The following is a 15,290-nucleotide window of genomic DNA, read 5'->3' on the forward strand; positions in this document are numbered from 1 at the left end:
TTAATGATTGAATTTAGAGGAATAAAAAATCGAACCTGACTTTCACTTTTCAAAAAAAGTGCTCGACGAGTCAACCACCGGTCCTCCGGAAAGATTTTTGTACGGCCGTTAACGCTAAAAAAGCCGAACCCGGTTCGGGCAACGTCAGACATTTTACCCGCAAGACGGGTTTGGAGAAGTTTTCTTTATAAGGTTCGTAAATGACAGAGGTAGGAGAGAGAAAAATTAAGATGTCAGAGGGAGGATGATGCCAAAATCAATAATTTGAGATATTTTCTATGAAAGAGATTTTTTTATTTTTTTATTTTTCATGATAAAGATTTTTTTAAGATTTTTCTTTTGGTTTTTTTTCTATTTATGATGAAGATTTTTTTGACTTATCTATTTTCCATAGCAATAATCAAATGGTGAACTCATGCTCCTCTCCTATTGGCTGGAACCTCTTCTCCTCCTCTCCTCTTCTCCTCATTCCATTGTATTATGCCACATTATTGTTTTTTATTTTCTACTTGAATGATCAAATTTATCCACTCAATTAGTCATAGTGACTTCGATAGGAATTATGAAAGGAATTTGTTATTAACATGCCATTTTTTTCTCTCTTTCGGTGTCAGATGTCGTATTTTTTTCTTTACTTCAATTTTTTGTGGCTTTGAACCATATACAATATGGCTAATGTATGCCTCAGTATTATGCATCTCATAGACCTCAATCAGAGTTTGCTTATATTATTTCATCAACTTGGTTGGCGTTTGCCTGGACAATTCCACGAATTAGATATCTTTAATCTAATTTCTCTCCTTAGAGAATCCTCTTTTGCCCCTTTGGCTGTATTTAAAACACAAAAAGTGAAGAGAAAAAAAAATTCTTTTTTTTTTTTGGATGCCAATGAAAAATAAGAGAGAAAACAAAAGAGAAACATAGTTTCTCTAGTTTGGTTGCACAAGGAAAATGGAAATGAACAAAAAAAAATTAAAGATTAAAATTATATACAAACCTAAGAACTAAAATATCTATAAATATTATCGATAGGCTTTTAATTTTATCTATAATAATTTTTATCTATAAAATTTCCTCTCTAATTTCTCTTTCTTTTCTTTTTTCTCCAAATTTCATACTTTTTTAGAGAAAGTCCATTAACTACGAGAGAAAATAGGTTTCTCTAGTATTTTCTCTCTTCAAGAATCTGTGTTGCAAAACACCGGAAAAGGAGCTTTCTTTGCCCTTTTCTTTTATTTTATGTGGTTTCCAAATACACCCTTGGATATGTAGAAGAAGAAAGTGAATTTCATGGGTATGTTGGGTCTTGATTTTGCATAACGTTTTTCTTTTTTTCATTATTGATACTCAAACAATCAATCCTTTATTTTTTATTCTCCATGGGTAACACTATTGTAAGCATCTCATTCTTTTGTTAGAGAAATAGAAGAAAGTGATCATAACATATGCATTTTCATTCCCTACTGTTGAAGAACTGATAAAATAGAACAAAATACATGTTCTATTCCTTACAGTACCACCACAGGCAGATAAAATAGAACAAAATACATGTATTCCAATTTCTTCATAACACTTAGGTCTGTCACGGAAAAGAAAAGAAAATAAAATAAAAATTTGACCATTATTATTCTAAAAATAGTTAGTGAAAAAGGAGAATTTGATCATTATTTTATTTTCACTAACTATTTTTTGGAATAATAATGGTCAAATTCTTATTTTCTTTTCTTTTCTTCTCTTTTCCAAAGGTTCCAAACAAATAAGGATAAAAGATGCAGAAATTACAGCAGGAGCTCCACAATTATGCCAATATGGAAACCAACATCATAGCAGAAATGAGAAGGACACTCATTAATCAGTGAAAGATAGGATATGGTTGTCCAACTTGTTAACCAAACTGCTATAAATAAAGATGGAGTACCACAAACAAAAGACTGACAAACCGCACCAAAAACAATAACAACAGCAGAAACTTCATGCTTTCAAAAGGTCAGTTGATCTAAACATGAAAAAAAAAACACAGTACCACAAACAAAAGACAGACAAACTGCACCAAAAACAATAACAACAGCAGAAACTTCATGCTTTCAAAAGGTCAGTTGGTCTAAACATGAAGAAAAAGAACACAGTACCACAAACAAAAGACAGACAAACAGCACCAAAAACAATAACAACAGCAGAAACTTCATGCTTTCAAATGGTCAGTTGGTCTAAACATGAAGAAAAGGAACACAGTACCACAAACAAAAGAGAGACAAACCGCACCAAAAACAAAAACAACAGGAGAAACTTCATGCTTTCAAAAGATCAGTTGGTCTCAACATGAAGAAAAAAACACAATAATTCTGCTATTGATTGCTAAGTGAAAATTTTATTTAATAAAGAACCCAAAAAAGGGAAGAAGATTATTGCAAGAAAAATATATTTGGCCGATTCTCAAGGGCATGGATACCTATGCACATGTGGAACATGAAAATCTTTGTCAGTTTGCCTAATTCTAGGCTTCCACCAACTGCCCAGAACCTTCCTATCCAGTGTCAGACCATCCCATTCCCAGTATAGGGGAAAGCACGCCAGAAACTTGATATAGCAACAGTCCTATGGGGTCAATGGGAAGAAAGGAACAGGAGACATTCAACAACATTTCAAAAACAGTTGAAAGTGTGATAGGAGTAATTCACTCGTTACTCTCACAGGCCCATTCATTAAAACACCCCTTAGTCAAGCTCGATAATCAGAATAAACTATCAGCCAATATCTTCATTCAGTGACCACACTGTCACTTGTTTGCCAGCTTGAATCCCCTTCCTGAAGGCTGGCTCCTTTCGAAATTCCATGGAAGCTTCTTCAAGTCCCCAGTCCGATGGGTATTGGGGTCTAATAAGATACCAGAGAGGTTCTGTCTTGCTGGCTTTTTCAGTCCAACAGGCATCTGTGACTCTGCAGAGGCAGAACTGAGAGCTCTCCTTCAAGGGACCAAATTATATTCTCAGAACTTCCATCAGCCTGTTGTCGTAGAGGGTGACTCAGCCATACTTCTTAGATGTCAAAGAGATCCCCTCCACCTGGTGGTAGACTTACATATTTTCTGAAACCCTCTTCTCATTGTCTTAAAAAAAATCCTATGTGTGGCCCCGCACCATTTATGGCAGCATGCTCTTCACTCTGCAAACAGCATATCAGATTCAATAGCTAAAGAGGGTGCCCACTCTTTACGTTATACTACATTATTCATTGATGAAAAGCAACTCAGAATTTCATAAATATAGAAATTGCTAATTTTCTTAATCAAATGAAATTAAAGGATCAAAAGTTTGTAATCAAGCGACATACGACATGCCTCATTATCAGCCCAATACCTGTACCCTACTATATATCCAACTATTTATGGGATGCTACATGGAGCTAACTACATCTCTATGTAGCCCTTCATAACTTTCCTCACCATTTCCATCCTTTTGCCTTCCTGTACTCGATATGCAGCCCTCAATTGACAGACAACTCTTAAAAATCATAAAATCTTTTTCTTTTTCCTCACTTTTTTTAAAACAAAAAGAGCCATTTTTTTAACAAGCCCAACCATTTTACATAACACTCTTTTTGCTCTGGGGTTTATTTGTGCTATTCCAGCATTCTCTAATTCATTAACCTCTACATTTTGCTTAGCAACATATCCAACTCAACATTCTCATCTAAGCTACTATCATCTTCCCTTGATGTTACCACTTCACTGCCAGATATTCTGCATCATAAAAGTGGCTGGCCTCATAGTCACCTTATGACAATTTAACTTCATCTTTTGAACATACACCAACAAACACCTATAACACAACATTTCTAGATGTCAATCTCCACTTAAGTCACCCCATATTAATGAGTTATAATCTCCCCAATTTCTATGATATATAGGGGAATTGGCTCAAAAAGTGGACAGCAAAGTCAAGTGCCTAGGACTGATTCAAGTGCCCCAAAACTGTAATGTCCCCTTCCTTTTATAGAATAAAGCCAGATAGCAAAAGATGGGCACATTACATATAGGTTGGCCCTCAATCCTCACTAGAACAACTTTCTGTAGAGCTCAACCATGATCAGAGCAAAAATATAAGATCTCACTTGGTGTCCCCAGAGACATCAACCACAGTCCTGTCTCCAGATACTTTAAACATTAATGACTAGAATTCAACAAGGATACTAGCAGTCCACATCAAAGGGCAAAATTACAATCCTTAGAAAAAATTAACACAACAGTAAGTAAACAAAAATAAAAAGAAACAGAGATACATCGCCCAGTTTGTTAGAGCTGGTTAATGAATCATCCTCTTCATTCTGGGACATTATTTGCTTACTCCATTGTTAAGGTCCCTTTCATCAAGTTTTTTCCTCTCGCGATTCGCTCGAACTTTATCCCAAATCTACTGCTTAGATATTCTCTGTATCCGAAGTTAAACCCCAAGTCTCTCCTTTTTCTTCAAAAAAAAAAAAAATGAAAACAAGTTTTATAAAGGGTTCACACAGTTCAAAGTAAGACCTGGGCACCCATAATCCATAATTCAGCTGAAGAAAAATTAGAGGTAAAGCCACACTGTATTCTATTTCATTTTCACATCATTCGGGAAACTCTTAATGTCATCCTCGCAACCTATGCTTTAAGGAAACCCTATTTTAAAGAAGTTTCAACAACCAGCATGATCTTCGTTTCCGCACGGCAGACTCAAAACACCCTAATCATCTTCGCCGCTCTCATCACTAAAATAGCTCACTCTCTTCTCCTTCTTCTTACTCTCTCTTTTCTCACCCATTACAACATCTCTCTCTTCAACGTGTCTCGTGTCCACCACGGAAGCCCAATTATCATCATCAAACTCCACCTCAGCCTCCAATTCCTCGTCATTATTTCCTCGCCGCTCGGCATCCTGCGCCTTTCGTGCCCGCTTAGGAACTGGCCTCTCCCTGGATCCTAGCTGATTCCGCGGGCATTCATAGGACAAATGGCCTTCGATCCCACATTCGTAACATTTGCTCTTATCCTTGTACACTCGCCGCCTGATAAACTCCGCTGCTCGCCCGTTATCCGTGGCGATGGAAACCTTAAGCTTCCTCTTATTCAAGATTTTTCCCTGCATCTCTTTGACGGCCTTCCGAGCATCTTCCAGCGAGACGAAGAGGACGAACGCAACGCCTTTGCTTTCGCGTGAGACCCTGTCTTTCAGCACTGTGACTTTTGCAACTTTTCCAAACGTGGAGAAGATTGTGAAGATGTCCGAATTGGTCAGACTAAAATCGAGATTAGAAACGTAGACAGTGGACTTGGAGGGAGCCAGGCCTCCGCTTCCAGACTTCCTAGAAGATTTCGTGAGATTGGTGGCGGATAGATTGGAGGAGGAATGGTATCTGTAGAAGAAAGAATCGTCTTCGCTATCTGAATCTGTTTTGGGGGGAACCATCTTTAGGAGAAGAAAACAGAGAGCCAGAAAGAATCGAGTCTCCTTCGATCCCGTGAAGTTCTGTGATAGCGTTTATATTAAGCAGGCAAGCCATGGAACTTGGATGACATTTTTCTACATTAAGCCGGCAAGAACCTGGGACAGTTTTACAAAACCGGACCGGTCCCGTTCAATTCATTCTTACCCAACCCATGTATGAGTCAAATAAATAAAAACTGAGGTAAAAGAAAAAATAGCGGGATAGCCGGACTTGGCCAACTCGATCGGTTCATCCATTGAACTAACCGACTCAAATCAGTTGGCCGGGTCTTGGAAGTAAGTGGAGAAATTTCCTCCCTAAAGGGTCTATTTGGAAGCCTTAGAAAAGAAAAGAAAATGAGAATTTATTTATTATTATTCTAAAAAATAGTTAATAAAAATAAAATAATAATCAAATTCTTATTTTCTTTTTTTTTTTCATGGTTCCAAACAGACCCTAAGTGCAAATGTCGCAAGACACCATCACCCCCTCCCCTCATATGGGAGAAGTGCTCAAGGGCTCCATTGCAAAAATTGAGATCAAGGAACCCCTGGTTCCCTGATCTATTTTTTAATAAATATATATAATACCATTGTGATAACATTTGAGTCAATCATGGGTCAACCTAGATTGACCTAGGCCCAATTGGACCCAACCACTTCATCACATTGATTTTAATAACCTTGACTAGAAGACATTTTTGCACAACAAGAAAAAGCATGAAAGTTTGTTGAGCCTAGGCAGGGATGGGGAACACAGGGATGCAAGCTGACTTGATTTTAGTGGGGATGACTTAATAAAGCCCTCTTGGAAAAGGTTATGATCCTTTTCCATTGTGTGCTAGGAGTGAGCATAAGATTGAGGATTTAGAGGGCTAGAAAATAGTTAAGGGTAGATTGAGAGGAGAAGAGAATAGAGAAGAAGGGAAAGAGGAAAGGAGAAAAAGTCTTGAGAGGGAAGAAGCGCAAGAGGGCTCATAAGGGGAGAGAGGAAAAGTAGAGAGAGAAAGGGATAGACAACACCAATAGGAGAGAAAGGAAAAAATAAGAAATTGCTTTTGGCATGTTTTACACTTAGCTAAACTTCTTTACTTATAGTTTGGTTTTTACATTCAAAAGAAAAAATAAACTCCTACTAGGATTCTTTCTAAGACTTTCAACTATTAGATTCTAGGGTTCCATCACTGGAAGGTCTAAGTTTAAGGAGAATGAAAGAGGAGAGAAAAGAGGGCAAAGAAGAGAGAAAAGAGAGGGGAGTTTGAGGGGTTCACGAGCGGCTCCGTTCTGGCTCAAGCTCGGCTCTGTTAACCGAACCGAGTCGAGCTTGATCTCGAATAACTTAGGGGTGGCATCGAACCGAGCCGATTAGTGAGCAGTTCGAGCTCTGCTTGGTTTTGGCTTGATATTGTTTGGTTTATCCCGATCTAGAATCAAATCCGAGATCAAGATCAGACTCATTTAAGTTAATGAGCCAAGCTCGAGCGAACCATGGTTTGGTTCAAAAACTCGTAAGCCGGTTCGTTAACTTAACGAGGGCTTGAGTGACGGAGGTCACAGAGCGATGCTTCATTTTTCGGATTAGTCGGGAAGATCAGAAAATGGGGATTTGGGGCACGGGAAGATCAAAAGAAAATAGGCTGCTAGCGAGAAAAATCAGAGTGCAATCTACTCCTTTAGGTAAGTTTTGGTTTTTTATTCGATTACGTCTTCTTTTTATTTGTTGTTCCTCTTAGATCTTTTTCCTCGCCGACATAAGTGATGGAACAAAGGTACGTTCTTTTATTCTTTATCTCTAGTTATATTTTATTTTCGTTGCCGATGGAATAATGATTTTTTGCCTTTTTATCTGTTGGGTTCTGGTCCTCTGGATATGTTGTATTCTATTCTTTTTCTTCGATCTTGCATTAAAACTACTATGGACGAACGACTCATGCTATGTCAGGAACTTCTTCCTACTCATTTCTCAGAGGTCTTTTTTCTTTTGAAGCATGTAGGCCTAAGGGCATTGTAGTCATTGTAAACACCCTCCATCAACTATAAATACAACCTCAAGGCATGGGGTAGAGTATCCAAGTCTCTTCCTCTCAGCTCAAATTCGTCTACACACCTCTCTCTTATTTCCTCTTCTTTCTCTCCCTTGGACTTGACTATTGACTGGTATATGCCCAAATGAGGACTTGACTAGCCAGTGTAAAAGGCCAAAATGGGGACTTGAGTAGCCAAGGGAAAAATGCATACTGAAGACTTTTAGAGGTTGTGGCCCAACAAATGATAAAATTACATATGTAGCGTGACCAATGGGATAGTCTAAGATTCTACAAGTTCACCAACACATTACCATTAGAATAAAGAAGACAAATTCTATAAAAATATATTAAAGTTTCACCTATGAAAATATCATAATATCACTTGTCATGTGTGTTTACGCCTATAGGAAAGTATAGATTGGTAAGAAAATATAGAGAGAAATAATTATTCACTTGAAATAAGTTTTACTGTTATATTTAAGTTTTAAGAGGTAAATTTTTTTTAGTCCCAATTCAACTTGCCTCCCAAAACTCTTTAATGGGACAAGAAAACAATCAAAAACTTTCTTATTGTTCTTATAGGAAATGATTAGGTTGTCTATTAATTTTATTGATTAGATAGAAAATGTAGAAGTTAAAATTTAAAATTGAATAAACCTATTCCCCTTCCCCTTCCTCCCAGGTTTATCGTTGTGAGACCTTACCTATATAGCTAAAGAAATAAATAAATAAATATATATATATATATATATATATATATATATATATGTATGTATATGTGTGTGTGTGTGTGTGTGTGTGTGTATGTGTATTTTAAGGATAATGTACTTTTGGTAGATTAAATAAAATTTTAGAGTTTTGGTCATTATATTGTGAAAATATCTTTTATAGTTTGAAAACTATTCATATATTGAATAATGTTAAAAAAATCATTTTTAAAATTTTATTGAAATAAATAGTACCAAAAAAGATAAATAAGTAGAAAAACAATTTTTTTTATCATATGAAATGGGACAATTGGCTCATGAAAAGTCTATCAAATTAAAACAAACATTTAGATTATTTTGTGATTGAAACTTACAATATGGAATAAGATTAAAAAAACAAAGTAATGTAAATGAATTGAAAAAATATATAACAATTATACGCCTTTTGGTAATTATAATTTTCATTACATAGTTACATAATATTTTGATTTTAATTTTTTGTAAACATAATTTTTTATAGCAAAAAATTTACTCCCTTATTGGTTGTTAACCATCACCGTTTTCCATGAAGTAAGAGAAAAGTTATGAACCCTAGAGTAAGAGCACACCCCAAATTTTGCTTTAAACAAGCCCGGGTTCCTTGGAGTTTTTAAACATGTCACCTAGCTCAAACTTTGAGATGTATCATTTCACCCCCTAGAAAATATATTATTACATATATAAGACATGTATCTACCCCGGGTTTCATAAGGTCACCAACTTATAAAAAAGATTCGTTGTCTCTCCTTTATAGTTTTGGACCAATCTAGAGCCACTGAATGAGGACCATAGGTTAATCAGTAGAAGTAGGGTCCAATTTTTTTTATTAAAAAATTGGATTTAAATCTTGTCTAATTAAAATAAAATTAGAAAAAACCAACAAAAGATAAAGGAAGATAAAAATATTAAAAATAAAAATAGAAAATGAAGAATTTTTTTTTTTATCAAAACTAACCCACAATATGTTGCAAATAAAGAGCGTTGATGAGAGGAAACTTCAATGCACACATGAAAAGTTAAAATTGAAAAATTAAAAATAAGTGAAGGTTAAATTTTCTATTGGATGATGGTTGAAGTGATAGTCCAACCCATTAAGCTTAAATTTACAAGATCCTTCCTTTTCTTAATAGAAGGATTCACTTTTGTCTAAAAAAAGACCTCGATATTATCATCATTGTAAGAGTTATTGTTTCATTGATGCATGGACTACTTTGAATTTTTATATCTGGGAATTAGTTTTTGCTTTTTATTTTTAAAATAATTTAAAAAATTTATTAAGAGAGAAACTTTATATTCTCTATTGAATTACCCCACACTTATGAATCTAGTAGGCAAATGTGTTGGAAATGGAAGCCACCATGATGAAAATGGCCCAATGAAGTTAGCTAGCTTGGGTATGAAAAAGACAAAATGTAGACTTGACTATTGAGTGGTAAATGCCCATGTGGAATTTCTAGACCAACCAAAGCAATGCACCAAAGTGTTGGCCAAAAAAGGGGGTAAACGAGAGTAGAAAAAAAAGGATGGTGAGAAAAAGGCTGTCAAGTAAAAGTTTAATGGGAATTTTTTTTAAAAAAAAAGAGAAAATAACCAACACCTTAATAAGAAGGAAATTATGACGGTAGTAATGAAATAACTAAACAAATTTGACTAAGTATACCTTTTGTGGGGTGACCACAATTTTTTGGAGTTAACTAAATTTTGGGCTCTGATACCTGGTTAAATTGGGTTCTGATACCATGTTAAATTTCTGAAAAAGAGAAAATTTTCACTAACTAGATTAATTTGAGTACATGAACCTCTATTTATAATAGAGGAAAAAAGTAGAATCCAATTACAATTAAACTACCATTATCCCAATTACTCCCAAAGTTAAACACTAAAATATAAGTTATTGAACAATTAAACAATTGAACTCAAATAGAAGATTAACATAACTAAAACACCTTTAAATTGAAACTCTTTTATGAGACTTCCTTCTATAATAATTTTCGTTCTGTAAGTATTTCTTGTTGTGCGAGTTATGTGAGGCTTTTCCATATTTGCTCTTTAACAACCCAAATGATAAATGGCCAAAATGTGGACTTGACTAGCCCGTGGAAAATATATAATGAATTATTTAAGTAGACATTGTAGTCCGGCAAATAATACAATTACATATGTTGCGTGACCAAAGGGATATATGAAGATGCTTAAAGCTCACAAACATATTGCCATTAGAATAAAGAGGACAAAAGTATAAAAATATTCAAGTATCACCTATGAAATTGACATAATATCAATAGGAATGTGTCTTTATGCCTAAAAAAATCATAGATAGGTAAGAAAGTGCAGAGAAAATTAATTATTCACTTAAAATAAGTTTACTTGAAAAATCAATGATAATTGAGTTTAGTAATCAAATCTGGGTCTATTAATTGAATCCGACAAAACAAAGAGAGAGCCACATGATAATTGTCGTTAATTAATTTCATTTAATTAAATTATATTTTAACTCACATAATTTAATTGAGTTAAATTTTATTTTTTTAATTATTATTTTTCCCTAAATTTTAGATTAATGAATTATTATTTATATTTAATCAAGTAACTTATAATTTATTATTATTACACAAAATAAAATGTCAATTGTTATATTTAGGATAATTTCTAGTATTAATTTACTTTTTATTTCAGTTAAATTGTTGTAAATTATTTAGTTTAAAAAATATAAATTAATTAATTCAATTAAATTAACTCAACATAATTTTTTTATTATTATATTTTAAATAATTAATATTTTAAAATATTATTGAAGTAAATAATTATTTTTTATTTTTATTGTAGTTTAATTATTTAATCTTTGGTTTAATTATTATATTCTTAATATATATTACAAATTAATATTTCAAAAAAATTATGATCTTCATGCTTGTAGTGCACTCGAACCTAAGCACTTGTGTTCCTCCAATAAAGCCCCTACCCCTACCTATACTGAATCCCCCACATAAGGGACCCCACACCCCCAATCTACGTGTACCTAAAAATTAGATCACCTTCCACATGAAAAAACAAATAGAAAATTTTAAAAATAAACTCGTTGACTAGCCACTACTGATCATCGTATCTTGTTGCCAATTTCCCTCTTGGCCTGGGTCATCATCAATCTCCCTCTCGATCTAAGTTGTTGCCACCATGCAAGCACTCTTGCTTTGACTCAAATGGTTTGTGAGGAGTGGGGGGAGTGGGGGGTTGCTCAACGGATGTAGAATTCCGCCATAGTAGATGATCTTTCATAGCTGAAATTTTTAAGAACTTTTGAAGAACACAAAGTTTCTCTTAAATAAAAAAAAATTGGTACAAAAGTTTTTCTTTACCAAAATGGGAAAATTTTTGTGGTGGAAAATAAATTCTACCATGATGATTTAATTTTTTTTATTTTTTTCAAAAAATAATTCCTCCTAAAAATAGTATATATTTTTTTGGTCGAAAATATTTTTTGTCAAAACAATATTTCTCAAAAAGACTTTTTGTTCCCAAAAAAATATGTCAACTGAAAGGTAATTCTGCTGATAAAAAGTATTTCCTTCCATGAATTTGTCATAAATCTAATAGTAGAAAATCAATTTTTTGATCATAGTGTTTTTTTTAGTTGCTCTATCGGTGAAATATTATTTATGCTAAATAAGGTGGCTTCTGTTGACGAAAGCAAAAACTCTTTTTTCTTGTAGTGTTATATTTAATTATGTAATTAATTATTTTAGGTTTTAGTTGCAAACCTATGCTAAAAACTTGACTTGGTCAAGGTACATGGCATGAACCCGATTCAATGGACCTATCTATTCCCGATTTTATAATAAAACATTCACCAACATCTCAGGGGCCAATTGGTTAATCTGATCGAGATTTATAATTGAGCATTCAACTTCTTTCTTTTAACTAATTATTGATTTTTGTGATTGGCATGGATTTTGTGGCCATGGACTCATCTTATAATCACTTATATTTTAACTAAACAAACTCGATCTTTCTTCCATGGAATATCACCATACGCTCTCTTGGGTGTTGTATCTTTACTTTGCTTGGTATTCCTTCTGCCTTAGGCTCCATTGGCAATAAACTCAGTTTTGGGTTGGTGAATTCTCTACTATTAGAAGAAGAACAATATATATGATTGTCATTATGCCGATACCAAAGAAGACATACATTACCTTTTGTCTTTTGAAAATTTCACTAATATTTTTATAAAGACAAACAAAAACAAAAAGAATGTCAATGTATTTCGAAAAACCCTTGTAAATTATTAAGGGAAAGATATTATTGAATGATATTTGCATTTGATGAAAGATGAGTTACAAAGAAAAGGAAAAAAAAAGCCATATCTCGTGAACATTTTTGAAGCTTTGGCAGTATTAATTTCTATTTCCGACGAAACCAAATTACAAACCATCTACAAATCAGAAATACATAATTGTCCAAGACCTTTGGAATAGTAAAATTCCAAAGACACTTAGGAAGTCAACTGCAAAACATCTTTGATGCTTTGACAATATTAATTTCTATTTCCAATGAAACCAATCTCGCAAACCATCTACAAATCGAAAATATGTAATTCTCTAAGACCTTTTGAATAATAAACTTTCAAAGAAAATTAGGAAGCCAACTGCAAATCCAGGAGCAGTGCTAACATAGATCCATCTCATTTCAGAGCCGTCTTCAAACTCTTGACAAATCCATATGTATTAATGGATGTAGTTTCCCAATGCTTTGTCGGAGTTACTCGAAAAAATTGATTCCCCGACAAGTTCAAAGCAATCAAACCAATAAGGTTTCCAACTTCTTATGGGAATGTTCCTACCAAATTGTTGTTTGAGAGATCTAAAGAAATAACCAATGTAAGACTAGTATTGTATTTATACAAAATCCATTCATTGACACATCAACCTTTTCTTGGTAATACATGGTGCTGCCCTTGCCCCTTATAGTCAAGTGTATTGTTTGTAATATGATTGGTTCTCATGGCTGCGAAATTTGTTATACTCTAGGAATGCCTTATATCAGATGATGATGTGATACTTCAAATACTTGCAAATAACACAAATACCATAGTTCTAGGGAAGTTCCAGTAAACATGTTGGACCTTAGTTGTAGTATTCGAAGGAGAGACAACCTTACACCGATCCAACTAGGAAGGCTTCCACTGAATTCGCTCCCACTAAGGTCAAGAGTTTGCAAATCAGTACAATTTTTCAAAACAGAAGGAAATTCTCTTGAGAGTTTATTCTTCTCAAGGTGCAAGCTTCATATATTTTCTAGCTGAATGGAAGACTATGGTATATTACCAAATACATGGTTTGCCTTTAAATCATGCACCTTAATAGATCCACAATTAGTCAAGGTCGGAGGCACGCGTCCAGTGTGATTGTTATGGAAAAGATTTAGAATTTCTATTCCCTTAATCTTACCAAATACAGGAGGAATGATCCCTAAAAAATTGATTGTATGACATATCACAAAAACTCACGGGTTTTTTTAGAAAAGTTATGGGACTTGTGAACTTATTGTAGCTCAGATCAATAATCGCTTCTGGATAAGTGACAATTGTATTGTATGGAGGTGAACCTGAAATATTGTTCATACTAAGGTTCAAATATCGAAATTGAGGAGTGATGTTCCAAAAAGACGAGGGTATATTAACCGCAAATCATCTAGAGAGATCTAGGACAACAACTTTTGTTTTTTAGTTTCAAGCCAAAGAGGAAATTGTGTGCCAAGACGGGAAGATCCAAGTTTCAGAGATATATCTTGAAATGGAGGAACCTAAGCCATTGGAAGATGAAACTCTATTATCGACATGTATAGGTCAGTTAGGTAACTCAAGCTTGGGAAATGTTTTTTCAAGCAAAAGACCTTCCAACATACTATTTGCAATCGTAAGAAATTCTAGAGACGAGAGTTCCGCTAAGCATGTAGGGAAAGTCCAAGAAATCTACTATCCAAGATGCATATGTAGGCTAGATTTGTTAATGAGAAAACCCAATCAAGCACCGGTGCAATCAGATCTTTCAAAACCTCTTAAGAACATATTTTGCAGGTTGTGTAAGTTTCCCATTTGGCTTAGAAAAACCTTTATGGTTCGATTCCCTCTTGATTCTCCAAAGTCAAGAGTAGTAAGAGATGTCATATTGCTAATAGACTCTGGGATTTCTCCATATAGCTGCACCTCACTAAGGGCCATTGTCTTAATATTCTTCTAACTGACATTGAATACATTTGAGCAATTTACTCTGATGTTATCAATGGCCCAAATGAGGACTTGACTAACCAGTGTATAAGGCCAAAATAAGGACTTGACTAGCCCGAGGAAAATTGCATAATGAAGACTTCAAGTGGACATTATGGTTTACGTGACCAATGGGATAGACAAAGATGCTCAACTCTGATACCATGTTAAATTGGGCTCTGATACCTTGTTAAATTTTAGGAAAAGAGAAAAACTTCACTAACTTCAGATAATTTGAATACATGAGTCTCTATTTATAATAGTGGAAAGAAGTAGAATTTAATTACAATTAAACAACTCTTATACCAGTTACACCCAAAGTTAAACACTGAAAGATTAATCCTAGAATAATTAAACAACTAAACACAAATAAAAGACTAACTTAATTAAAAAACCTTGAAGTTGAAACTTTTTTATGAGACTTCCTTCCATAATAATTCTATCTCTATAAGGACTTCTTGTTGTGAGAGTCATGTGAGACTCTTCCATATCAGCTATTCAACAACCAAAATGAAGACTTGACTAGCTAATGTAAAAAGCCAAAATGAGTATTTGACTAGCCCGGGGAAAATGCATAATTAAGACTTTAAGTGGAGATTGTGGTCTAGAAAATTATATAACTACATATGTTGCATGACCAATGGGATAGACTAAGTTGCTCAACTTTGATACCATGTTAAATTGGGCTTTGATACCATGTTAAATTTTTGGAAAAGAGAAAACATCACTAACTTCATGTAATTTGAATACAATGGTCTCTATTTCTAATAAAGGAGAGAAGTAGAATCCAATTACA

General features: G+C 34.1%; 1 protein-coding gene across 1 annotated transcript; it reads right to left on the reverse strand.

Moving 5' to 3' along the window:
- Positions 1 to 4,491: 4,491 nt before the first annotated feature.
- Positions 4,492 to 5,498, reverse strand: LOC137939231 (U11/U12 small nuclear ribonucleoprotein 31 kDa protein). The gene has a single exon (XM_068784459.1). It carries the CDS (start codon positions 5,439 to 5,441, stop codon positions 4,719 to 4,721), a length of 723 nt encoding a protein of 240 aa, XP_068640560.1. The 5' UTR covers positions 5,442 to 5,498; the 3' UTR covers positions 4,492 to 4,718.
- Between the last annotated feature and the right edge of the window lie 9,792 nt (positions 5,499 to 15,290).

Source organism: Aristolochia californica, unplaced genomic scaffold (assembly GCF_029961685.1).
Source record: "Aristolochia californica isolate CCGP_79_NKW_82.1479 unplaced genomic scaffold, dmAriCali1.0.hap1 SCAF_8, whole genome shotgun sequence".
NCBI lineage: Eukaryota > Viridiplantae > Streptophyta > Magnoliopsida > Piperales > Aristolochiaceae > Aristolochia > Aristolochia californica.

Bases quoted from the DNA above. Each gene is read 5' to 3' on its own strand.
- LOC137939231 (XM_068784459.1), bottom strand. From the start codon at position 5,441: ATGGTTCCCCCCAAAACAGATTCAGATAGCGAAGACGATTCTTTCTTC.